The sequence below is a fragment of the Trachypithecus francoisi genome, unplaced genomic scaffold (assembly GCF_009764315.1).
Source record: "Trachypithecus francoisi isolate TF-2019V2 unplaced genomic scaffold, Tfra_2.0 Lachesis_group12, whole genome shotgun sequence".
Taxonomy (NCBI): Eukaryota; Metazoa; Chordata; class Mammalia; order Primates; family Cercopithecidae; genus Trachypithecus; species Trachypithecus francoisi.
This window is the reverse complement of record NW_022681457.1, coordinates 93,750,953-93,776,988: the sequence shown is the minus strand read 5'-3', so window position 1 is coordinate 93,776,988 and position 26,036 is coordinate 93,750,953. Positions and strand designations below refer to the sequence as shown.

The following is a 26,036-nucleotide window of genomic DNA, read 5'->3' as shown; positions in this document are numbered from 1 at the left end:
ACTTGTTTGACCATACCACCACTAATATTTGAATAGGGATTTATCAATGAGGTTTACTGATGATCTCAACAGTAAAAGGGCTCTCTAGCAACTACTCTGTTCTCAAAAGGAATAAAATATTAGGTAGCTAATTACACACTCAATACAGGCTGCACAGAGCGTCTCTCAGAGCAGAAATTGAGCATCTTAAGAAATACTACTAATATGGATGTGCCAACCTTGCAGACGTGATCAGTTTGATCATGTTATTATCTAGCATCTCTAACTTACAACACAAGCTTAGTTTCACTGGAATGTAGCCAATGCAGGAGACGAATGCTTGATATTTAACTAGCTGGTAAGACAGACCAACAACCAAAACAATTCTTAATCTCTTAGTATATATCTCACCACACTCTCAGTACCTTAAGAGAAGATGATATCAACTCAGAGAAAGGACCTTTCAGAACTAACTGAAACGAAGAAGTTTGATTGGTAACCACTGATAATCACATGTGGTAGTCTTACTTGTAAAAATTGTATATTTTTCACACAACTTAGTCTCTCCATACCACAGACTGTTGTGAAATCAAGTGAGATGGTATATGAAGTGCTTTTACAAATACTAAGAACTATACTGGTATTAAGTTATACTAAAGCCTTATTTAAAGTTTTAACTTATTAAAACATATCTTTTTAAAAAGCCAGGTTTGGCTGGGCGTGGTGGCTCACGCCTGTAATCCCAGCACTTTGGGAGGCCAAGGCGGGTGGATCACGAGATCAGGAGATCAAGACCATTCTGGTGAAATCCCGTCTCTACTAAAAATACAAAAAATTAGCTGGGCGTGATGGCAGGCACCTGTAGTCCCAGCTACTTGGGAGGCTGAGGCAGGAGAATGGCATGAACCCAGGAGGTGGAGCTTGCAGTGAGCCGAGATCGCGCCACTGCACTCCAGCCTGGGCGACAAAGCGAGACTCTGTCTCAAAAAAAAAAAAACAAAAAAAAAAAAGCCAAGTTCATCCATTCCTGGTTAGCATAATTCTTTTCGAAGGGCTTCAGAAACTACATACGTATCAAGAGTCACAGCCAAGTGTGGTGGCTGATTCCTGTAATCCCAGCACTTTTGGGAGGCTGAGGCAGAAGGATAGCTTGAGTCTAGGAGTTCAAGACCAGCCCGGGCAACACATGACATCCCATCTCTACAAAAACTTTAAAAAAAAAAAAAAAAAAAAAGAAGGCCAAGTGTGGTAGCACATGCCTGTGGTCCTAGCTATTCAGGAGGTTGACTGAGGTGGGAGGATCACCTGAGCCCGGAAGGTCAAGGTTGCAGTGAGCCATGACTGCGCCACTGCACTCCAGCCTGGGCAACAGAACAAGATCCAGTCTCAAAAGAAAAAATATATATATATACATTCAAAGTGTTTGTAAAAATAAAAAAAAGTTGAGGCTGAGACTGAATGCAGTGGCTCATGCCTGTAACCCTGGCACTTTAGGAGGCTGAGGTGGGAGGGTCACTTTAGGAGTTCGAGACCAGCCTGAATAACATGAACATGTCAAGACCCCATTTCTATTTTTAAAAATTAAAATTTAAAAAAAGAATAAGATAAGCTGAAAGCAGGCCTGTAATCCCAGCACCTTGGGAGGCTGAGGCGGGTGGATTGCTTGACGTCAGGAGTTCGAGACCAGCCTGGACAACATGGTGAAACCCTGTCACTACTAAAAATACAAAAATCAGCCAAGTGTAGTGGCCAGGCGCCTGTAATCCCAGCTACTTGGGAGGCTGAGGTAGAAGAATCGCTTGAATGCAGGAAGCGGAGGTTACAGTGAGCCAAAATCGCGCCACTGCACTCCAGCCTGGGCAACAGAGCAAGACTCTGTCTCGGGGGGAAAAATAGTTGAAAGCAAACTGCAAACTAAGTATTCAACAATAAATTAGCTGTGGGCCTGATGCAGTGGGGCATACCTGTAATCCCAGCATATTGGTAGGCAGAAGGATCACTTGAGGTCAGGAATTCAAGGCTAGCCTGTGCAACACAGTGAGACCCTGTCTCTTTAAATAAATGAATAAGCAAGCAAGTAAGTTGTAGCACAACAATGCAGGCTCACCAAAAATAGCCATAATGACTACACGTAATATTTATAAAATAACATTAAATTTTAAAAGTAAAATACAAAATTGTACATGTAAAGACTGCTTCTCCTCATGCATTCTTCCCTTTTGGATCAAGACTGGAAAGAAAAATAAAAGCAGAAGGGTGTTTGCTAGTGCACTGGGATTGTGGATTACTTGTTTCAAACTATATTTTTGTTATGATTTTCAACTAATTTTCTAACATATAAAAACTGAGAGTATGGTGGTCTGAAATAAATAAGGCATATCTCTCAAGCAGATAGATTTCACTTCAACATAATTTTTCTTTTTTTTTTTTTTTGAGACAGAGTCTCGCTCTGTTGCCCAGGCTGGAGTGCAACGGCGCAATCTCAGTTCACTGCAAGCTCCGCCCCCCAGGTTCACGCCATTCTCCTGCCTCAGCCTCCCGAGTAGCTGGGAATACTGGCACCTGCCACCATGCCCTGCTAATTTTTTGTATTTTTAGTAGAGACGGGGTTTCACCGTGTTAAGTCAGGACGGTCTTGATTTCCTAACCTCGTGATCTACCTGCCTCAGCCTCCCAAAGTACTGGGATTACAGGCGTGAGCCACTGCGCCTGGCCACTTCAATGTAATTTCAAAAGGGCAAAAGTTAATGGCAATTTTAAGAAAAGAGCTCATGTCCTAAGTTTCAAATATTTTTAAGCAAGCTGATACAGGATTAGCATCCTTAATCCAAAAAACTGCAAAATTTGAAATGCTCTAAAATCCAAAACTTTTTGAGTGTCAATGTGACAGTCAAAGGAAATGCTCACTGGAGCATTTCAGATTTCATGTTTCTGGATTAGGCTCTTCAGCTAGTAACCATAATGCAAATATTCCAAAAATCAAAAAATTCCAAAACATTTCTGGTCCCAAGTATTTTGGATAAGAGATACCCAACCTGTAATAAATTTCCAACTCATTTTGAAAATTGTTGCTTAAATAAGGAATATTAAAAATGTTCAGTGTTCCATCACAAGCCAGTTTTTTTTTAACTAAAAATAAGTATATAAAGCAAAGAATTTTTAAGTTTTCACCTTCTCTTTCAGTGAAGGAATAAGATCTTCCAAATTCTCATTTCACATTTACATATATGTATATATTCATGGTATTAAAAATAATCTACATATAAGCAAAGTGGATTTCTTCCTGCATCCACTTTAATGCTACTCAATACTTACATGTAAAGATTATTTTTAAACGTTAAAATCTATGTTCTCATTAATTTAATTCAAATCACCAAAAAAACTGTCTAAGAATCAACATCTGCAATGATTTTCTTTGTATTTCTCTACTAAGTATCATCACAATCTGGCATATAGTAATTACTGCTTAAAATGTTTACCCTACTGTTGCAACTGGTTACTACTGAAAACAGACTTCCATAGACATGGTGGTGTTTTAACAAAATACCTCTTTTGGCTGAAATCTAATATACTGCTTTTTAAAAAAGCAAACTTTGTTGCATAATTATAATTAACAGATTTTTTAAATAATTATGCAGTATATAAATTAACAGATTTTTTAAAGGTTTTCCCAGGTTATTAAGTACCTTTTGTAAGCACTGTTAATACTTGTATCTAATGCCTTTAAATAACACTTCCACCACTAACGATGAAATCAAGGAGACTGCAGAGTATAGGACAAGATGAGGTAATCTGATCTTCTCTCCCATAACTGGGAACATTGCTTTTCTGACTATTGAAAAAATGAATTTCAGTATTTGAAGTACTTGCTGATGTCCAAAAGTACTACTTGCACATACCGTAAAATGCACAACCTGCATTAGACACTACTGGAAAAAACAAAAAAAGCAGTAAAAGACATTCTTTGCCCTGAAGGAACTTAAAAGATCAAAAAGAAAAACCAGAGTCAAACGGATAAGTAATTTTAAGATAAGCACACTGCCTAATAATGTAGTATAGACTGTTAGAATTCACAGCTTACTACAGATGAAGAAAGGAAGAGCAACCAACCACCAATGAAGAAATGAACCTGGGATAGGATGGTCAAGAAGTATCTTAAAGAAGGGAACAGAATTTAGAGCAAGTCTGTCCAACTTGCAGCCCAGAACTGCTTTGAATGTGGCCCAATACAAAGTCAGAAACTTGCTTAAAAGATTATGAGATTTTCTTTTGCAATTTTTTTCTTTTTTTTTTTTTTTCTAGTTCAGCTATCATTAGTGATTGTGTATTTTATGTGTGGCCCAAGATTACATTCTTCCAATGTGGTCCAGGGAAGCCAAAAGACTGGACAACCCTGATTTAGAGTGAGTGAGACGGTGCAAACGACCTTCTACAATGAAGAAAGGTAGGCAGAAGTGAAAGCAAGTGGAGCAGGTGCCCATCTGGAAACTGGCCATCAACACAGGGTAACAATAAGAAGAGGGTGAAAAATCACTAATGTCAGCTGCCAGTGAGACTACAAAAAGCACCCCTAGGGCTTTAATCCAATAGGCAACAGGTAGTAACATTATAAAATTTATCTTTAAAAGATTGATCTGACAGTACACCATAAAATGGGGTGAAGGAAAGCAAATGAATGTTGGGAGTCTAAGCAAAGAGGCCAATGTAGTAATCCAGACATGAAATGGTAAGAAAAGGAACTGTGGAAGTGGGTGCAAGGACAAAATTGCTGCTTAGATGTCTCTCAGCTTTCAAAGCAAGTTTTTTTTTGTTTTGTTTTGTTTTTTTAAGCTATATAATTTTACCAGGCGCAGTGGCTCACACCTGAATTCCCAGCACTTTGGGAGGCCAAGGCGGTGGATCACCTGAGGTCAAAAGTTCAAGACCAGCCTGGTCAACACGGTAAAATCCCATCTGTGCTAAAAATACAAAAATTAGCTGGGTGTGGTGGTGCATGCCTGTAATTCCAGCTACTTGGGAGGCTGAGGCAGGAGAATCATCTGAGCCTGGGAGGCGGAGGTTGCAGTGAGCCGAGATCTCGCCACTGCACTCAAGCCTGGACGACAGAGCGAGACTCCATCTCAAAAAAATAAAAATAAAAACAATTAAAGGCTGGTCAGGCATGGTAGCTCACGCCTGTAATCCCAGCACTTTGGGAGGCTGAGGCAGGTGGATCACCTGAGGTCAGGAATTCGAGACCAGCCTGACCAATGTGGTGAAACCCTGTCTCTACTAAAAATACAAAAAGTTAGCCAGGTGTCATGGCATGCACCTGTAGTCCCTCCTACTTGGGAGGCTGAGACAGGAGAATTGCTTGAACCTGGGAGGCGGAGGTTGCGGTGAGCTGAGATCATGCCACTGTAATCCAGCCTGGGCAACATAGTAAGGCTCCATCTCAAAAAATGTTAAATAGGCCGGGCGCGGTGGCTCAAGCCTGTAATCCCAGCACTTTGGGAGGCCGAGACGGGCGGATCACGAGGTCAGGAGATCGAGACCATCCTGGCTAACATGGTGAAACCCCGTCTCTACTAAAAAAAATACAAAAAACTAGCCGGGCGACATGGCGGGCGCCTGTAGTCCCAGCTGCTTGGGAGGCTGAGGCAGGAGAATGGCGTAAACCCAGGAGGCGGAGCTTGCAGTGAGCTGAGACCCGGCCACTGCACTCCAGCCTGGGCGGCAGAGCGAGACTCCGTCTCAAAAAAAAAAAAAAAAAAAAAAAAATGTTAAATAAAACAAAAGCTATATAATTTCAAAAGAGTCACTGCCCATTATGACGATCGAGAATGAATTCACTAAGTATACATAAGCCAGTCTATCACTGGAGTTCTTTTAATTAGGAATCTATTCTGCAGAGACAGTTGAGTGCAAAAGCTAAAAGAAAACAGAATTCATTAAGTCTCCTGTGTGGTACATGAAGAAAAAGAAAATTTAAAAATAAAAATTAAAAACACAAACAGATCCAAATCTGTACATATAGTATCAAAAGTTTAAGTTTTATGTATCCAAAGGGTATTGAGGCTGCCCTGAAGATCCACTGTAGGCTGCTGGGGGACAGTAAGAGCAAAAAGAGTAATCAAGTCAAGATAAGAAGAATTTGGTAGCTTTTAAATTTTTGGACAACCAGGCCGGGTGCGGTGGCTCATGCCTGTAATCCTAGCTCTTTGGGAGGCTGAAGTGGGCGAATCACTTGAGCCCAGATTTTCGAGACCAACCTGGCCAATATGGTGAAACCCTGCCTCTATTAGGTACAAAATTAGCCAGGTGTGGTGGCAGGCGCCTATAATCCCAGTCACTTGGGAGGCTGAGGCACGAGAATTTTCGCTTAAACCCAGGAGGTGGAAGTTGCAGTGAGCCAAGATAGTGCCACTGCGCTCCAGCCTGGGCAACAGAGCAAGCCTCTGTCTCAAAAATATAAATAAATAAACAAATTTTAGGACAACCACAAACTAGATATTAGATAGAATTGCTAACTTGATGACTACCATTAAACTTCAAAACGCACGGGGGTTTCCTGTTTTCTGCACACACCAAAGAACACAACCCTGTCTGGCTACGACTTCATCCTAGAAACCAAGCACTTCAAAAGATATCATTCATACTTTCATAAAGCAAGTCCATTAAAGAACATTCAGAAATACTGTTAACACCTTACACTCCATGTTATTTTGTCATGAATTATCCTGAACAAGCTCCCATACACATGCCCTTCTGAATCTGAAAGTAAAGCTTTCTTTATACCTTCCCATTTCATTAATGGAAGAGAGCCAAGAAATTTCTCTTCTCTACTATCTTCACAAAACCTGACAGACTGACAGTAAAGTATGTTGATAAAATGATGAAATTCCCAGAGTGAATCAGACTTTTCTGCATGATACAGGAACAGCATATAAGGGATGTTATATTATCTATAGGTTACCTATAAATAAGGTCATATGTTTTTATATATGAATAAACTACACCAGTTTTTTTTTTTTAGATTCAGAGAGCAAATGTGCAGGTTTGTTACATGGCTATAATATATTGTGTGACGCTGAGGTTTGGGCTTCAACTGAACCTGTCACCCAAATAGTGAACATAGTTACCCAATAAGTAAGTTTTTCAACCCTTGCCTCCCTCCTTCCCTTCCCCCTTTTGGAGTCCTCAGTGTCTACTGTTCCCTTCTTTATGTCTATGTGTACTCAATGTTTAGTTCCCACTTATAAGTGAGAACATGTGGTATCTGGATTTCTATTCCAGTGATAACTCACTTAGGATAATGGACTCCAGCTGCAACCATGTTGCTGCAAAGGACATAATTTCAGTCTTTTTTTATGGGTGTAGGTGTACCACATGTTCCTTATCCAATTCACTGTTGCTGGGCACCAAAGCTGATTCCATGTCTGTGCTATTGTGAACGGTGTTGCAATAAACATGCAAGTGCAAGTATCTTTTTGGTATAACAATTTGTTTTGACTATATGGTTTGATCTATAGCATAACCATATTCATTTTATAATAGGTCTTCACTTTAATAATTACATATTACAGTACTTGCGAGCCCAGTATACAGATAAGCTCCAGACCCCTCAGGATACTGTGAAGTTCACAAATACAATGATGAAAACATCTAGATTGCTTCATGACCCCCTCACATGCCCAAAGCAGGAAGCAAACAGCCCGACTGAGATAACAGAATAATCTGCATCAAGATAGGACCAAATACTCTAATGAACCCACAACCAGTCAGCCTCAGGGTATTTTAAAATTTTTGATCTGACAAGACAAGGATCTCAGTATGGACAAGTTCCCCTTTTCCTTCATTATAGGAAATAAATATTTCATAAATATGCCTGCTATGTATATAGGGACTACAATACAAAAAATAAATGTTTGCTACATGCTTCACTACAATGAGAACCACATCATATACTAATTAATCAAAATACAATGTATTTGCTTTGATGTTCTGGTTCTTTATCAGCAAGGTTACAGTAACCAAGGAATTACACACAACATAGTTTAACACCAGCTTGAGAAAGCAATGTAACAAAAGTAATTCTATTTTTCTAAACATCATTATGTCTGGTTACTGTACATATAATGAGGATATGTTTCTGTGCTCCAACAGATGGCCCAGAGCAAGAACTATCGATCTGTAACAGCTATATTAAACAAAAGATCCTTTATTTAAAAATGCCTTTATATATCGGATTCAACTTGGATAACAGCACTGCTGATTTACTGTTTGTATTCTATACTTTATTTTTGCAAAAGTAGCTAATGAATAGCTTTTAAATGTATATATTTGCAGACAGCCTGAATATATGCTTTCAGTTTTGTCTGTTCCTTATTCTCTCCCTCTACACCCCAACATCCCTGAGGATAAAAAAGTCATGTGAACAGAAAATACAACCAATATTTACTAAATTGAACTGAGCTCCCTTGGGGAATAGATAGGGATACCAATTTCTGATGTAAAAGGAAAAGTAAAAAGGAACCCATGCTTAGGAAAAAATATTTACTGATATATGATTCTTTCAACACAATATATTTAGCAGCTACTGTTTACAAAGCACATTATTAGCTGAAGCCCCACCCTCAACAAACTTTTGTATGAGAAAAAAGAAAACATCACTGTATATACACGAATCATTATGTATAAAACAAACTGGGCTATGACTGTTGAAACAGCACTTGAAGTCCAGTATGCAGAAGATAAAGCCCAGATCATCATTTGTATCATCTCTGTAAGAATACTACAGATCACTTGCTACTTGAATTCCCCTTCACAGCTTCTAATGGGAGGGAACAAAAAAGCTTTACTAGGGGAGCTGATATCTGAAGCTAAATTTTGAATAAGTAGACTCTGAATATGCAGAAACCAACCAGAAAAATTTAGGATTTGAGTAGTAAGAGATCTGGGTTCAAACATAGTCTTAATGATTACATTAACCTCTCTAATTCTTGTTCACCTCATCTTAAAAAAAGGGCATCATAATATTGCAGGACCACTGTAAAAACTGTAACATACATGAGGTGATTAGCAAAGTTCTGCGAAAATTGTATACACTCAATATTTTGTAGCTATTATTACTTCCGAGCCTAGAAAAAAAAAACAGAATTTGAAGATAATCCCCATCTTGACACTTAAGAACTTAGCTGGAGTCATTTAACCTTAGGGCTCATTCTGCTCATCTAAAAAAAATGGGAATAATACCTCTCAAAAACCTATTGGGAGAATCATATGGATAATGATATCATATAGATCATTATATTGAAAAGTGTTACTGTTTATTATAGTCTCCCCTCCAATAAAGCATGTTAATATGGATAAAAGAGTCAAAGGAGGTTGATGAAAGGGAAGAAATTTAATGAAGACAAAGTAACAGCATGTGGATCTTCTGCTGCAAACATATGATATGCTGCATTCAAACATTCCAAGACAGCTTAACATCTACACACAGTAGTAGGTTCCTGGTCTTCCCAGTGCAGGTCATAAGACAGATAGAAGAATGGGTGGGGTTTGTATTTTGGTCTCAAAGTCAGGACTGACCTGGGAACCACGTTCAAAATGTCAGATATGACCACATTTCCAGGGTTAGAAAACACCTTCTCCTATCTCGTTCCTCAAAGTGCCCGATCCCAATCCAAAAATTATTATTTTGGGTCCCAGGAGCTTCCTCAAACAATACTGATAAAAAGGTCACTTTACCTCTAGTAGTCATTAACCTAATATAAGCCATTTACCAAGATCTTATTCCTCCAGGCCACTTGGCGTGGCTAGCTGTTTCTTCTAAAATAAACATTTCCTTTTAAGAGCAAGATGTCCAAAAAAAAAAAAAAAATTGCCCAAAAAGTTAAGGGAACTAGGGTGTTTTTACTATTATTATTGTACTTGAAAGTTACATTTTGGCCAGATGCAGTGGCTCACGCCTGTAATCCCAGTACTTTGGGAGGCCAAGGCAGGTGGATCACTGGAAGTCAGGAGTTCGAAACCAGCCTGGCCAACATAGTGAAGCCCTGTCTCCACTAAAAAAAAAAAAAAACACACAATAAGCTGGGCATGGTGGCACACACCTACAGTTCCAGCTACTTGGGAGGCTGAGGCAGGAGAATTGCTTGAACCCAGGAGATCGAGGTTGCAGTGAGCTGAGATCGCACCACTACACTCCAGCGTGGGCGACAGAGTGAGACTCCATCTCAAAAAAAAAAAGGGTACATTTTGAGGAAAAAGGGGAATTAACTACACTGCTTGGTCAGATATTTTTATATTAATATACCTCAAGGCATTATTAATTTTTCATCCCTTCAGCAAGAAAGTCTATATGATTTTGCTGACAGACGTCTTCCCAAAATTCAATCCATTTTGGAGTCAACTACGCTGCTTTTATGGCATCCTAATTGCAAGGAACAGCCAGTGTCAAGGTAGCCCTCCCAAAGCTGTGGATTCTAGAATTACTTTTAGGTATTCAAAAGCCTCCAATTCTATTGAGACACTGTTTGCCATAATGGAAAGATGTGGAAAACAATTGAACAGATTTAGTCTCCACACTAGAGTCAGGCTAATACTTGCCCTGACTCCAGCATTACCATCCCACAAACTCTTATGGACACTTAAATGTCCTGGGCAGCTGCAGACAGTGAATAAGTCACTTTAAATAACCCAATGAGGCCAGGCACGGTGGCTCACACCTGTAATCATAGCACTCTGGGAGGCCGAGGCAGACAGATCACAAGGTCAAGAGATAGAGACCATCCTGGCCAACGTGGTGAACCCCTGTGTACTGAAAATACAAAAATTGGCTGGGCGTGTGGTGGCATGCACCAGCCACTCAGGAGGCTGAGGCAGGAGAATCGCTTGAACCCAGGAGGCGGAGTTTGCAGTGAGCCAAGATTGCGCCACTGCGCTCCAACCTGGTGACAGAGCCAGACTCCGTCTCCCCAAAAAAAAAAAAAAACCCAATGAAAAGTTACAAAATCTCTAAATCACAGGGGGAAAGTCAATCTAAAAGGATATCTTTTAGACACTCTCTAGTATATCCTAAAAAAGCCAGAACAATTCCTCTTTTCTATCTTCTTAAAGAGAGAAACAAGGGCAAGCTCTCAGAATCTTAGACCTGAAAAGGTCCTGGGAAATTATCTAGTTCAACATCTTTATCTTACAGGTAGAAAAAAGTAAGTCCAAAGAAGATAAATGTTTGAATCTCAGCTCTAAGAAGTTGTGGCATCAGAGTTCTGGCCCAATCCAATGCTACTTCTAGCCCACCAAATTTTGCCTTTCTTTGGATTAAAGCTCACCCAAATCACTATCAAATTCCTCCCTCTGCCATTCTGCTATCCCACACCTATGGATCAAGTACTATATAATGTCTAATGAGAATATAAAGCTACAATTTAAATACATCTCAAGTTATCCTAATTCCTATGAAGAAGGTAGGATTCGTTATCACTCTATATACAGAAGCACTTTCTAGATTTCCTTTGTCAAGTTTACAAACTTGTTATAATCAAGGGTATGTTTTTCTATGCTTCAGCTTTCTAAGACAAAGATGAAGAGTCACATATCTAAATACAATTCATTTGTTGTAGAAATAAGCTAGTATTCACTACTATTTTAACTTCCCTGGAAGTTGTCAAGTTTACTACACATAAAACATTAACGAATCTTAAGGGAGGCCAGGCGCGGTGGCTCAAGCCTGTAATCCCAGCACTTTGGGAGGCCGAGACGGGCGGATCACGAGGTCAGGAGACCGAGACCATTCTGGCTAACACGGTGAAACCCCGTCTCTACTAAAAATACAAAAAACTAGCCGGGCGAGGTGGCGGGCGTCTGTAGTCCCAGCTACTTGGGAGGCTGAGGCAGGAGAATGGCATGAACCCAGGAGGCGGAGCTTGCAGTGAGCTGAGATCCGGCCATTGCACCCCAGCCTGGGCGACAGAGCAAGACTTCGTCTCAAAAAAAAAAAAAAAGAAAAAAAAAAGGAATCTTAAGGGAAAAAAGGTCCTTGATTTTTAAAAGTTAAAAAACCAACTGTGCGAACAAAGTACCTTTCTGTCAAACTCTCAAAGTACTTTCCAACTACAACTTCTCTTTTTTAAAAATCCAACCTTTTCTAGGTCATGAACAGTAACAAAGCTGCCAACCTACAGGTGGAGCAAACAGGTTATGCAAGATCATAAATCAAACCAATTTAGAAATAGAGCCCAGAAGCCCAAGGTCAGTGAGCCTTCCTCTGTACTACAAACATCCTTTTCTAGAATCCTTGATTAACGGACTGATCTCTTGATATGTAAATAAAATCTGCTAAAGTATGTGCCTTTAAACTTTTCAGGGCTTTAAGCCAAATGCAAGGGGCTAACAAGGAAAGCAGACAAAACATTTTTAAATAATTTGTGGCCCTGATCCTAACATATTTTCCTATCTTCTTTTTTATATTAGCTTTGTAGAATAGGAGGCACATAAAGCACTTGTACTATGAGTCTTTCAGCTAAGAACAGCTTGGAGAGTGATATTTTAAGTAGTCACTTCTTAGCAAGATTTCTTTTAAGAAATACTCTAAACCTTTCAAAGTGACACCAAGAGGCCAACAGTGGCTTTGAAGAAAAAAAAGTAACAAGAGCCAACCAGCACTAACTTTAACTACTAGAAATCAATTACTTTGAAGGGAACCAATTCTATTTGAATTCTAAAGACTCCATACATTCTTTACATAACTAGCGTTTACCCTAGACTCACACAGATGCACACGCGCATAGGTGCCCACACAGCCACAAAAAAAAAAAAAAAGTAACTGAAATGAAGATACTGTGCCTGGCTTAAAAGTCATGCAATTTACGTCTAGTGTTTATATGGGTAAATACTGGTTTGTTTTTTGTCTTTTTTTTTTTTTTCTTTGAGACGGAGTCTCACTCACTCTGTCGTCCAGGCTGGAGTACAGTGGCACTATCTGGGCTCAGTGCAACCTCCACCTTCTGGGTTCAAGTGATTCTCCTGCCTCAGTCTCCCAAGCAGCTGGGACTACAGGCGCAAACCATCACACTCAGCTTATTTTTGTATTTTTAGTACAGAAAGGGTTTCACTATGTTGGCCAGGCTGGTCTCGAACTCCTGACCTCAGGTGATCTGCCCATCTCAGCCTCCCAAAGTGCTGGCATTCCAGATGTGAGCCACCGCTCCTGGCCAGTAAATACTGTATTTATACACACTCCCTCTCAGAGATATTTTATTGCTAAAAAGGAAGAAAATTTAATGAAGTTAATTAGAAGCTGTTCTTTTTTATTATAAAAGCTTATTTTCTGCCAGGCACGGTGGCTCACGCATGTAATCCTAGCACTTTGGGAGGCCGAGGTGGGCGGACTGCCTGAGCTCAAGAGTTCAAGACCAGTCTGAGCAACACAATGAAACCCCGCTCCTACTAAAATACAAAAAAAAATTAGCCGGGCATGGCAGCATGCGCCTGTAGTCCCAAGCTACTCAGGAGGCTGCGGCAGGAGAACTGCTTCAACCTGGGAGGCAGAGGTTACAGTGAGCCGACATTGTGCCACTGCACTCTAGCCTAGGCAACAAAGTGAGACTCTGTCTCTTTTAAAAAAAAAAAAAGAAAGAAAAGGAAAAGTTTACTTTCATTTTTTCTTTTGTGCTATTCTCACGTTGCTGCAAAAAAATTCTCTTAATCTGTACCTATCCAAAGCCTAAACTAGAAGATGCTTTTTAAGGAATATGTCTCCTCCTCCATTAAAGTCTAAATAGTCCTGTCAATAATGATCCGTCCTTCTCTGAACGCCAACCATACACAGAAAAAAATTTGCTCTTTCTGTTTATATGTATATTAATTGTTTCCTCAACTAGCTAAAAAAAGAATTCCTTGAATAAAGAAACCTCACTCCATACTTAGGAAATGTTTAATCTCTCAATTATTTTACAGATATTAACTTCATTTACCCTAATTAAGGGCACATGCTTTGCGGCGGAAGGAAGCCAGGGAAGAATCCTATCACTTACTAGATGTGCTACCCTGGGCAAATTATTTCGTCTCTCTTGGCCTTTTTCCTTATCCAGATAATAGAACTGTCCTCATAGAGTTATTAATCAGATAATGCATAAGAACCCCTTAGCATCTACCTATGGTTGATAAATGGTAGTTGTTACTATTACTTGTGAATAGTGGAGAAAGGAAGAATGACACAGCATTACTGATGGAATACACTGTCTTGTTATTAACATATGCCTATATCCATGCCCGAGGAATTATACATATATCAAAAAAAAAAAAAAAAAAAAGGCGTTTCTGGAAGAAGAAAAAAAAGATAAAAAAGAATTTAACACTGTCAACTTGTCATTTAAATAAACTTAACCTCTAAGCATTCAGTGATTATAAACTGTCGCTCACAAAACAATAACAGGGCATTATTCTTACTTTGTATCATTAATTTTTTAAAAAGAAAAACAGGCTGGACACAGTGACTCATGCCTGTAATCTCAACACTTTGGGAGGCCAAGGCAGAAGGATCACTTGAGCCCAAGACCAGTCTGGACAACATAGTGAGACTCTGTTTCTATTTTTATAAAAAATTCAAAAAAGAAAGAAAAACAACCTGGAACTAGATTTTTGGTGAAATACACTAGGTTAGAATTATAGGAGTAAGAAAGACAATAAACATAGTTTCTCTTTCTATGCTTAATATCCAACAAATACGTTAACTTTCTGTTCAAATCTGCTCCAAAAACTTAGTGACAAAGTATTTTAGACTTTCTAAACCATACAGGGTTTATTGATTTGCATTGTGTGACAGGCACAGGAAATACAAGGACATCTCCCAATCATCTCCTAAAGTTCTAGGAGGAAAACAGACCAAAAATGTATGAACTCAAGATGATAGGACACTGGACTCTGTGGCCACAAGACGATTCAGAAAGTTAGAAACAAAATCTTATAACAAAGAAAGCAAGAATCTCAGTTTAGACATCAACAATTTTTAACTATTCACTGCCTAACCACAAAGGCAATCAAGGAATATTTGCTTCAAACTCAGAAGTGTAATTATCCTAATTTTGACCTCAGAACCTAGCACAGTGTCTAGGGATCAAATATTTGCTAAATCAAAGAATAAATGTATCTAATAAATGGTATAAATGAGGACCGTAGAATAAAGTAATTCTCCCTCTTGTGAAACATTAAAATCAACGTAGGAGCTATCAAATGTTAGATACACAAAAAATGAAATGGAAGAGAAAACCTAACGTTACTTTCCAGAACAAGAAAGCCACAACAAATACCACTTGTGGGCCTGTGGTATTTTAAGTAGTTAATTCAAACTGTATATTCTATCTTTGTCATCAATACATGCTTATTGTCACAGCTAGAATAGCCAGTAGTTGGCTACATGTTAATATCTATACTCCCCTTCCTTTTTAAGACTTATGGCAACCTTCTCTATTGACGTAATGGATAAAAGTAAATTTTGTTTCTGCAAATTTTAAACATTACAATCAAAGCAAAATTCTTATTTGTGAATTTCCTGTAAGGTATGACTAGCTTAGGTCTCTACCTTCCATAATTCCTCCACCTAACAACTTTCCTTTCACAATGGAGCTCTAAACAACTTCCTCAAAAAAGGCACTACTCTAAAAATAGGTTACTGACATTTTCTGATTAGTAAGCCAACCTAAGACTCCCTTTGCCATTGACGGGGGGGAGGGGGGTGGGGGGGAACCTAGCCACTGGAAAATGAGGCAAAGGTTGGCCTTTAATTTAACGCATATAAAATTAAAATACTTCTTAAGCTTTTAATGACTCAATTTATAGCTGAATTAATATTTAATAATTTGTGCTCACATTTTGGCTACTTTGTTTTGCTTTTAAGACATCAGGTTATGGTTAACATTCTTCTTTTAACGACATAGTTTTGGCAAAATTCTCCAGCATCCTGTCCCTATCATGAGAATGGCAACAAGGAAAAGCAAGCACATATTTCTGGAGACTAGATTTGGACACATTTGATCAAAGACAACTCCAACCTTCCCTTAAAAACAACCCACTTTTCTGACACACCAGTTCACTTACCTCTCCCATCGCTCTTCCCTCAAGAGCAAGTGCTTGAAAATCATGATTCAGTTCATCCATGGAACGCACCTATTGTTTGGAATAGAGAAGGAAAAATCTTCAAGTCAGCATCTTGAATTTTACATACACATTACACACAACTGAAAATTTATTCTATGCTTACTTTCAGACATTGGCAAAGACAATAGCAATGATCAAGTGATGGAGATTAAACATTCACCTACCTTTAAGCATCAAGGTTCAGCAATGACTCCTACTTTCTCCCCTCCCATTCCCTTTCATTTTCAAAACAAGAAAAGCACAAAATCCAAATAAATGAAAAAGCAAATTCCATCACGAGAATTATGTTAGCTATTTTTCATACTTTTTAATTTAATAAGTAAAGACCAATATGCTGAAGAGCAATGATGTCTTCAAGATGACTGTGTGACCTAATGAGTCAAAAGATCATGGCTCCTCCCCAATTGTGAATAGTTAAGTTAAATTAGGGAGTGCATTTGATCCAATCCACTATTTCTCTTTGGTAAACCTCAGGAAAGGGGGGGATGCAAACCCTATAATGAAGTATCCCAATATTTCTCCATATTGGGAGATCCCTGGGGTTCCCCAAACCTCATATCCAGGGGGAGAAAATAATGTGTCACAAGAATCCCTCCAAACCTTACTCATTGTTAAATGTAATCCTACCTACAGCATAACAATCTCTTTAGGCTTCCATTTACCTATCTATCTCCAAAGTCATTCCTACAAGGTAATAACATCAAGGATGATGTGTGAAATAGATTATTCAAAACAGTTATAATTCAACTAGTTTATTGGTTTTCTCTGTTATAAGCAGCAAGCTGTCTCTGCTGCCTGAAGCTAGAGTCGCTACCCATCCCTGGGCAAGGGATTCAAGAGTACATTCCTTTATTTATTAAAGACATAGGCTCCCAGCCTGGGGAACATGGCAAAATTGCCCTCTCTACAAAAAATATAAAAATTAGTTGGGCTCTGGTGGCACACACCCAGATACTCAGGAGGCTGAGGTGGGAGGATCACATAAGCCCAGGAGCTAGAGGCTGCAGTGAGCCGTGATCACACCACTGCACTCTAGATAACAGAACGAGATCCTTTTTCAAAAAAAAAAAAAGGCTGGACGCGGTGGCTCAAGTCTATAATCCCAGCATTTTGGGAGGCCGAGGCTGGAGGATCACTTGAGGTCAGGAGTTCGAGATCAACCTGGCCAACATGGTGATATCTACAAAAAAGTACAAAAATTAGCCGGGCATGGTGGCAGACACCTGTAATCCCAGGAGGCTGAGGTGGGAGAATCACTTGAAGGCGGGAGGTGGAGGTTGCAGTGAGCCAACATCACGCCATTGCACTCCAGCCTGGGTGACAGAGCAAGATTCTGTCTCCAAAAAAAAAACAACAACAACAACAATGTTGACTACCTGAAGCAGGAGTTTCTCTCAAACTCCTCCCTCTGATCTCCACTACCTTCCAATGTCAGTTTACAATTTCTACCACTGGATAAACGTAAAGAGGGTCAAGTTAGGGCCAAGCAATGAGAGAAGAGTATGGAGAACATGAGCCAGAATACAGTTAAGAGAATCAGTTTAAGAATTTTATTTGAGGCAAGATCACTAAAGCTCAGGAGTTCAAGACCAGTCTGGGCAATAAAGTACTCCGTCTCTACAAATAAAACTTTTAAAAATAAAAATAAAAATAAAATAGCCGGGCATAGTGATGCATGCCTATGGTCCCAGCTACCCCAGAGGCTGAGGCTGAGGTGGGAAGATAGCCTGCACCCGGGCAGTCGAGGCTCCAGTGAGCAGAAATCAAGTCACTACACTCCAGCCTGGGTAAGACAGGCTCCGAAAAAAAAAAAAAAAAAAAAAGAATTTAATTAACATGCTGCCTATACATTACATCACCTAAGAATCTTAACTGTCAGAACTAACACTGCATAAAGATACAGTTGCATTATTGTTTTCAATCACATATTTTTAAAACCCACAGCCAATACTATGCTACAAATGAGATACACTGTATCACTAAGATACAAAAGATTGAGAATGCTCACTAAACACTGAAATTTATAAAACTCAGAGTAAAATTCAGTTAGTTACACGAGCACAAAGAGACAGACAAGGCTTATAATATTGTGGTGTTTCAAAAAGGCCCTGAAATAGGAGCTATGATCATCTTACACAGTATTTACATTATTTAGATGAGCACAATAAATAGACTCCTAAACTGTATATAATAAAAATAAAGGAGTGTAGGGAGGATGAAGACAAGATGTTCGTTGGGAACTCTACAAATGTTATATGAAATGATAAACCTTTAGGCCAGCATTAACATTGACAAAGCATGTAAATCAAATGCAAAAATAGAGCTAGGCATTTCTTGGAAATCCAAAATCTACAAATATAGTTTCAACCAGAAATATTGAAAATTCTATTTATATGTCCCAAGGAAACTAAGTAGGAAGAATAAGAAAAAAAGTATGTGCTGTGCATATTTATGTAGCCATCACAACAATCTCACAGTGATTATTCCCATTTTAGAGATTAGGAAACTTATCCTCTGAGAAATGCCTTCCCCAACCATTGTTAAGCACGGAAGAGCACAGGAGGAAACTAAGGCTGAGAGCACTTAAATGGCACTGCCAGGATCTTAATCCAAGTCTTCCAATTTAAAGTTCAAGGCCCTTTCTGTACCACCAAGCTGCCCCCTGGCAGTCCAAGGAAGTTTTCACCTCCAGTATTCTATTATTTTACTAGATGAAACTGCTGTCAGTTTCTGCTGTGGGTTTTGATGAATGTGCTCTCTTGGTCTTGTCTTTGCTTTTCACTATCTCTTCCCTACCTTCAAAACTTGCTCATCCTGCCCTTGTAGCATTTTCCATTCCTTTCTATACTATCTTCCTGCCACCATTCTCCTTCACCATTTATCTACGCTCTCTTGATGTATGCACTCTCTCTCCCTGTCTCCCCGGGCCCTCTCTCTCTGTCTGGTCTCCTCTCTCCCTCTCTTTTTCTCTCTACTCACCCTCCCCTCTTTCAAGGTATCTCCCTCTGCCTCATTTATACAAGAACCACACTCTTTCCCTATCCCTGTATACCACCCTCCTGCCCTACCTCTTATAGTCAATTGTTGAGAAAGAAGGCTCAATTTCTAAGAGTTTCACTAGTGCAGAAACTCCACTTTAAACCATTCACCCACGTTGACTACATGAGATAAACCAAGTCATTCGCTCACAAAAGTTTTTAACTATTTGGGAACTTATATATTTATACCGGGAGCTGTATTTTGTACAATCACAGGCACAGGGCAGACTCTCCAGACAAAATTCTTCCTAGGAAACAAAATACTCAGAAAAAGATGTTCAGGAATCAAGAGAAACCAAAGAATGAAGGCACTGTAGGAAATATTTGTAAGAAATATTTTAGGAAAGTGAAGTATTTTCCATGATAAACGAGAAAAGCTAGCTGCCAATTATAATTAGAGTAAATGCTCCCATCAAGGTAGAATAAGCCTTTCAAGTTTCTTCTATACTTCCCTTTTCTCTAGAAATCTATTTGAGTGTCAGGTTAATGTTTTGTTTTGTTTTCTGAGACTCTTGCTCTGTCGCCCAGGCTGGAGTACAGTGGCGTGATGTTGGCTCACTGCAACCTCCGCCTCCCTGGTTCAAGTGATTCTCCTGCTGCAGCCTCCCAAGTAGCTGGGACTACAAGCGCATGCCACACCACACTTGGCTAATTTTTGTATATTTTCAGTAGAGACGGGGGTTCACCATGTTGGTCAGGCTGGTCTCGAACTCCTGATCTCACATGACCCACCTCCCCCTCTCCCTAAGTGCTGGCCTCCCTAAGTGCTGGGATTACAGGCATAAGCCACCGCACCAGGCCCTAATTTCTAGTACTATTTACTAATTCCTTTTTTGCTTTTGCAAAATATCTCCCCTCGACGTCCCCCCCCGCAGCCCCCACCTTACACCCCCTTTCAACTGATTGACCTTATCTATCTCCTCTGGTTTCACAAAACCATTTCCTTCTTTTCTCTTTGGGACACTTGCCAAAAATGTGTAACTTCCTCATCCCAACCCAGGCTTTCTCTGCTGCTGCTCCTCCCAATAAAGGCATCTCCCACTCCCTTTACTAAAGAGGTGAAGTGAGCTGACAACTTTAGTGCCTAACCTAACTCTATATTCCATTCTTTATCCCACCCAAGGCTATCATCCATACACATCATCTGTGTTTCTGAGTTTCTTCCCATTTCCAGATCCCAGAATTTTCTTCTGTAATTCTCAATACCTGCAATCTTTTTTGAACATGGATTCTGCCCTAACCAGAACCATAATTTAGCACACTGAGTTGGTATTTTACCACATAGGACATTATAAAATCAAAACAGATAGCTGGATGCAGTCTCGTGCACCTGTAGTTTCAGCTACTCAGGAAGCTCAGGTAGGAGGACTGCTTGAGCCCAAGAGTTCAAGGCTGCAGTGTACTACGACTGTGCCTGTAAACATATGTCACACTCCAGCCTGGGCAACATAGCAATTTCAAGCTGCAGTGAGCCATGAGCACGACACTGCACTCCAGCCTGGGCAAGAGTGGGATCCTGTCTTTTTTTTTTTTTAAAGGTTTTTGATCAAATAGATAAACCTGGAGCTATATTACCACATTCTGGAAAATGAAAAATTAAAAGCACCACTTTACAAATCTTTTGGCATGTGCCTCTAGTCCCAGCTACTCGTGAGGCTAAAGCAGGACTGTTTGAGCCCTGGAGATGGCGGTTGCAAAGAGCCAAGATCACGCCCCTACACTCCTGCCTGGGCCACAGAGGGAGACTCTGTTTCAAAAATAAAATAAAGTGTGCTGGGCATCGTGGCTCACACCTGCAATCCTAGCACTTGGGGAGGCCAAGGCAGGCGGATCACCTGAGGTCAGAAGTTAAAGACCAGCCTGGCCAATATGGCAAAACTCCGTCTCTACTAAAAATACAAAAATTAGCTGGGTGTGATGGCGCGCGCCTGTAGTCTCAGCTACTCGGGAGACTGAGGCAAGAGAATTGCTTGAACCCTGTCTCTAAAAAAACATACAAAAAAAGAAAAAAAACGTTATTTTCCATGACTACAGTGTAGACTAGTAGAAATAAAAGACGGAAATCTAAGTAGAGGGCTAGGAAGAGAATTAGGAGACCGTATTAGTTATCAAGCCAAGAAATAAAGGAATTTTAGAAGACAACCTTACTGATTTTTTTTTTTTTTTTTTTTTTTGAGATGGAGTCTGGCTCTGTTGACCAGGCTGGACACAGTGGTGCAATCTAGGTTCACCGCAACCTCCACCTCCCAAGCTCAAGTGATCCTCCTGCCTCAGCCTCCTGAGCAGGCGGGCCTACAGGTATGCACCACCATGTCCAGCTAATTTTCGTATTTTTTGTAGAAGATGGGGTTTCACCATATTGCCCAGGCAGGTCTCAAAGCCCTGAGCCCGAGTGATCCTCCAGCATGGCCTCCCAAAGTTCTGGGCTTACAGGTGTTAGCCACCACGCCCAGCCTATTTTATTTTTTTGAGACAGGGTCTGACTCTGTTACCTAGACTGGAATGCAGTGGCACAATGACAGCTCACTACAGCCTCAAACTCCCACCTCAGCCTCCCAAGTAGCCAGGACTACAGACACACACCACCACACCCAACTAATTGGTTTTTATTTTTTTGTAGAGACAAGGTCTCACTGTGTTGTCTAGGCTGGTTTCGAATTCCTGACCTCAAGCAATCCTCCCACCTTCTAAAGTGCTGGGATAACAGGTATTAGCCACTGCACCCAGCCATGGAAAATAAATTTAAACAGACGTGGGCACAAAGGAATTCTGAATTGTAAGAAGTTAATGATCCAAATAGAAATATCAATTATTTGAATAATTACAATTTATCAATTTTTCAAGCAGCTATTATTGAACACTGAATCTCAAACAGAATAAAGCAAACACTATGTTAGACCAAGCATTCTGGAATAAAACCACTAAAAACAACACAGGTTTTGCTAGCATTCTGGTTCAGTTCTTGTACTTGCTTTGCTGGCATTCTTGCCCTGAACTTCTCAGTGTGTCTTTACAATGAACATCCCTTTACTGGAGCCGATTTGACTAGTTGTCTGTTGCTTGATTACAGAAAGCAAACTCAGTTACAAAAGTATCACTGAGTTGGGGAGTTCATTAAATCACACTGAAAATGCCTATATTAAAACAAATTTACAGGCTCACACCTGTAATCACAGAACTTTGGGAGGCCGAGGTGGACGGATCACCCGAGATTACCAGTTGAAGACCAGCATGGCCAACACAGTGAAACCCCGTCTCTATCAAAAATACAAAAATTACCCGGGTGTGGCGGCTAACTGACGTATAAGCAAAAGGTAGCAGTCAACATGGAGAAAGAAATGTGCTGAAAGAAGCAGAGACAATGGACTACTGTGCCCCTAAAAAAAAACAGAAAGCCTCCAAATATTCAGGAAGCCCACGTATATATTTCTTGCTCTGGGATTCAGAGTCCTTAGTGTTCTTTCATTAAATACCCTGAATTTTTGTTAACTAGAGTAGATTTTCATACTTTAATAATAAAACTGCCTCTCCTAGATTATTTCCTCATAAAGATAGGCTATTCATCTCCACACCTACTTTTGTTCTCAAGGATTTTTTGCATACAGAAACCTAGATCATAATGGTTCCATTTCACTAAGAGATCAGAACAATATAATCAGAATAGTTGACGCCAAGAACCATTATGGAAAGGAGATACCACTGAGAAAATGGCAGGCAAAGAGGAGAAACTTGAACAATGAGAAAAGGAAAGAGAATATAAGAAATAATCTAATTTGAATTTAATCATCAAAGGGAAAAAAACCTAGTAAGTCTGTTCTACAGCATCTTCTGCACACGACATATCTGTATTAGTAACAACAACTATTACTAAGACTTACTTTGTGGCTGGTCCTGATCGTATAAATACTTTATACACTTCATCATCTCTTTTAATAGTCATACCTACACAGAAGGCTGAGATAAGTGGGTCCTTTGAGCCTGCGACCAGCCTGGGCAACATGCGAAAATCCTGTCTCTACTAAAAATACAAAAATCAGCCAGGCGTGAAGGCGCGCGCCTGTAATCCCAGCTACTTGGGAGGCTGAGGCACAAGAATCACTTGAGCCCAAGAGGCGGAGGGTACAGTGAGCAGAGACTGCACCACTGCACTCCAGCCTGGGTGACAAAACAAGACTCTGTCTCAAAAGAAAAAAAAATAGTCACAACTACCCCGAAAACACAGGTACTGTTATTCCCATTTTGTAAGCAAAGCAATAAGTTGATGGGGCGCAGTGGCTCACATCTGTGATCCCAGCACTTTGGAAGGTCGAGACAGGCAGATCACCTGAGGTCAGGAGGTTGAGACCAGCCTGACCAACATGGAGAAACCCCATCTCTACTAAAAATACAAAATTAGGCCAGGCGTGGTGGCTCACACCTGTAATCCCAGCACTTTGGAAGGCTGAGGCGGGCAGATCACGAAGTCAGGAGATCGAGACCATCCTAGCTAACACGGTGAAACCCCGTCTCTACTGAAAATACAAAAAATTAGCTGGGCATGGTGGCGGACACCTGTAGTCCCAGCTACTCGAGAGGCTGAGGCAAGAGAATGGCGTGAACCCAGGAGGCAGAGCTTGCAGTGAGTCGAGATCGCGTCACTGCACTCCAGCCTGGGCAACAGGGCAAGACTCTGTCTCAAAAAAAAAAAAAAAAAAACAAACAAAATTAACCAAGCGTGGTGGCATGCACCCGTAATCCCAGCTACTTAGGAGGCTGAGGCAGGAGAATCGCTTGAACCTGGCAGGCAGAGGTTGTAGAGAACCGAGATCACACCATTGCACTCCAGCCTGGGCAACAAGAGTGAAACTCCGTCTCAAATTAAAAAAAAAAAAAACAGAAAAGAAAAGCAAGAAGTTATTACAGTCCTTAAACAAAATACAGATAAATCATTCTTTCCTAATTACTGGAGGGGAAAAAAACCCAAAAACCTCTTATGGTATAAATGGCTGCAAAACCTATTGCATGATGTTATGAATGAATGTTTGTATCATTTCTTAACTGTCAATAACAACAACACTAAACACCAGAAACTGTGCTGCAAAACAGACAATATTCCATTTTATATATGAGGAAACCAAGGTTTACAGAAATTACTTGTCCAAAATCACATAACTGATAAAGATCCAAAATAGAATTCATACTCAGCTTTTTTTTTTTTTTTGAGACAGAGTCTCACTCTGTTGCCCAGGCTGAAATGCAATGGCACTACCTCGGCTCACTGCAACCTCTGCTTCTTGGGTTCAAGCAATTCTCCTACCTCAGTCTCCTGAGTAGCTGGGACTATGGGAACATGCCACCGCACCTGGCTAATTTTTTGTATTTTTAGTCGAGACGGGGTTTCACCATGTTAGCCAGGCTGGTCTCGAACTCCGACCTCGTGATCCACCTGCCTCGGCCTCCCAAAGTGCTGGGATTACAGGTGTGAGCCACCATGCCCGGCCCAAATTCAGCTCCTTATGCCTTTTACCACTTGTTCCTATTGTCATCAAAGTCAAGAGCAGACTGGACAGGGTGGCTCACACCTCTACATGGCCAGTGCTTTCGAGGCCAGTACTTTTGAGGTGAGGCCAGGAGTTCAAGATCAGCTTGGGCAGCACAGCAAGACTCTCATCTCTACAAAAAGTATGTTCAGGCAAACATCCTGCTCCCTAGTCAGGGCACACAGCTAAAAATGGTATTGGACAGCAGGGGAGGCAGGTATTCGGAGTAATCTGGGGCCTCGAGCTCTCCAATGGGGAGCCACTCAACGTTCTGTTTAGAAGAATGCTATAAAGATCCTGGCTATACATGAGGACATGTTTAGGTCTTTGGAGCTACACTCAAGAGGACACGAAGGATAGGAAAAACCACACAAGGCAAAGAACTTACATTAAGACCAGGCCTAAAATACATTAATGTGGGTGGTTCAGCACAAGGGCAGTTGTATGATGGCTATGATGAAGAAGAGTATGATTGATTGCCCCATTTTAGACGAAGATAAGAGTAATTGATGAGTCAGATAACCATATGAAAGAAGGTAAAGATATTGTTGATTACCATGGTTGTGGTTTCTTCCCTGAACACTGGCTTCACATAGTTTTTTGTGCTGAGAACAGATACCAACCAGTGTACTGTACACAAGACTTAAACAAGGGGTTATGGTCAGAAGAAACTAGAAGACCATCTTCAGTGTGAGATTTTTCACTCTTTATGAAGCCATAATATCCTACAAAGAAAAACCATGCAGCGACTATTCAGCAATAAACCAGAAGAGCTAGAAAATAATATAGATCAGATCGAAATAAACTGAGCAGTGGATCAAAGATCGTAACACTTGGATTTTAAGACTAGCCACTTTACAATCACTCCTGTTGACATTTCTCTGCTGACATGACAGAAACTGTCTAAGTATCGGTAACACTTCATTAAAATTCTTTTCCAAGACTAGCAGGTGGACAGTGAAAAGGTTTAGGTCTGGGTATCTATTTCCCCATGAGAAAGCTAAACATCTAAAACATAATGAATATAGGCTGGGTGCAGTTGCTCATGCCTCCCAGCACTTGGGAGGCTGAGGCAAGCGAATCACTTGAGGTCAGGAGTTTGAGACTAGCCTGGCCAACATGGTGAAACCTTGCCTCTACTAAAAATACAAAAAATTAGCTGGGCATGGTGGCAGGCGCCTGTATTCCCGGCTACTCACTCAGGAGGCTGAGGTAGGAGAATTGCTTGAAACGGGGAGGCAGCCAAGATTGCACCACTGCACTCCAGCCCAGGTGACAAAGCACGATTCAGTCTCAAAAAAAAAAAAGAAGGAATATAAGATTATTCAGGATTTAAAATAAAACCTGGCATCATTTAGGG

General features: G+C 40.3%; 1 protein-coding gene across 23 annotated transcripts in view; it reads right to left on the bottom strand.

Moving 5' to 3' along the window:
* PUM1 (pumilio RNA binding family member 1) overlaps positions 1 to 26,036 on the bottom strand; it is a 130,976-nt gene that overhangs the window by 83,976 nt on the left and 20,964 nt on the right. For all 23 annotated transcript variants that reach the window (XM_033227396.1, XM_033227398.1, XM_033227413.1 and 20 more), the window contains exon 2: positions 16,060 to 16,128. In XM_033227396.1, the coding sequence (XP_033083287.1) occupies positions 16,060 to 16,128 (69 nt within the window). The remainder of the gene's footprint in view (positions 1 to 16,059; positions 16,129 to 26,036) is intronic.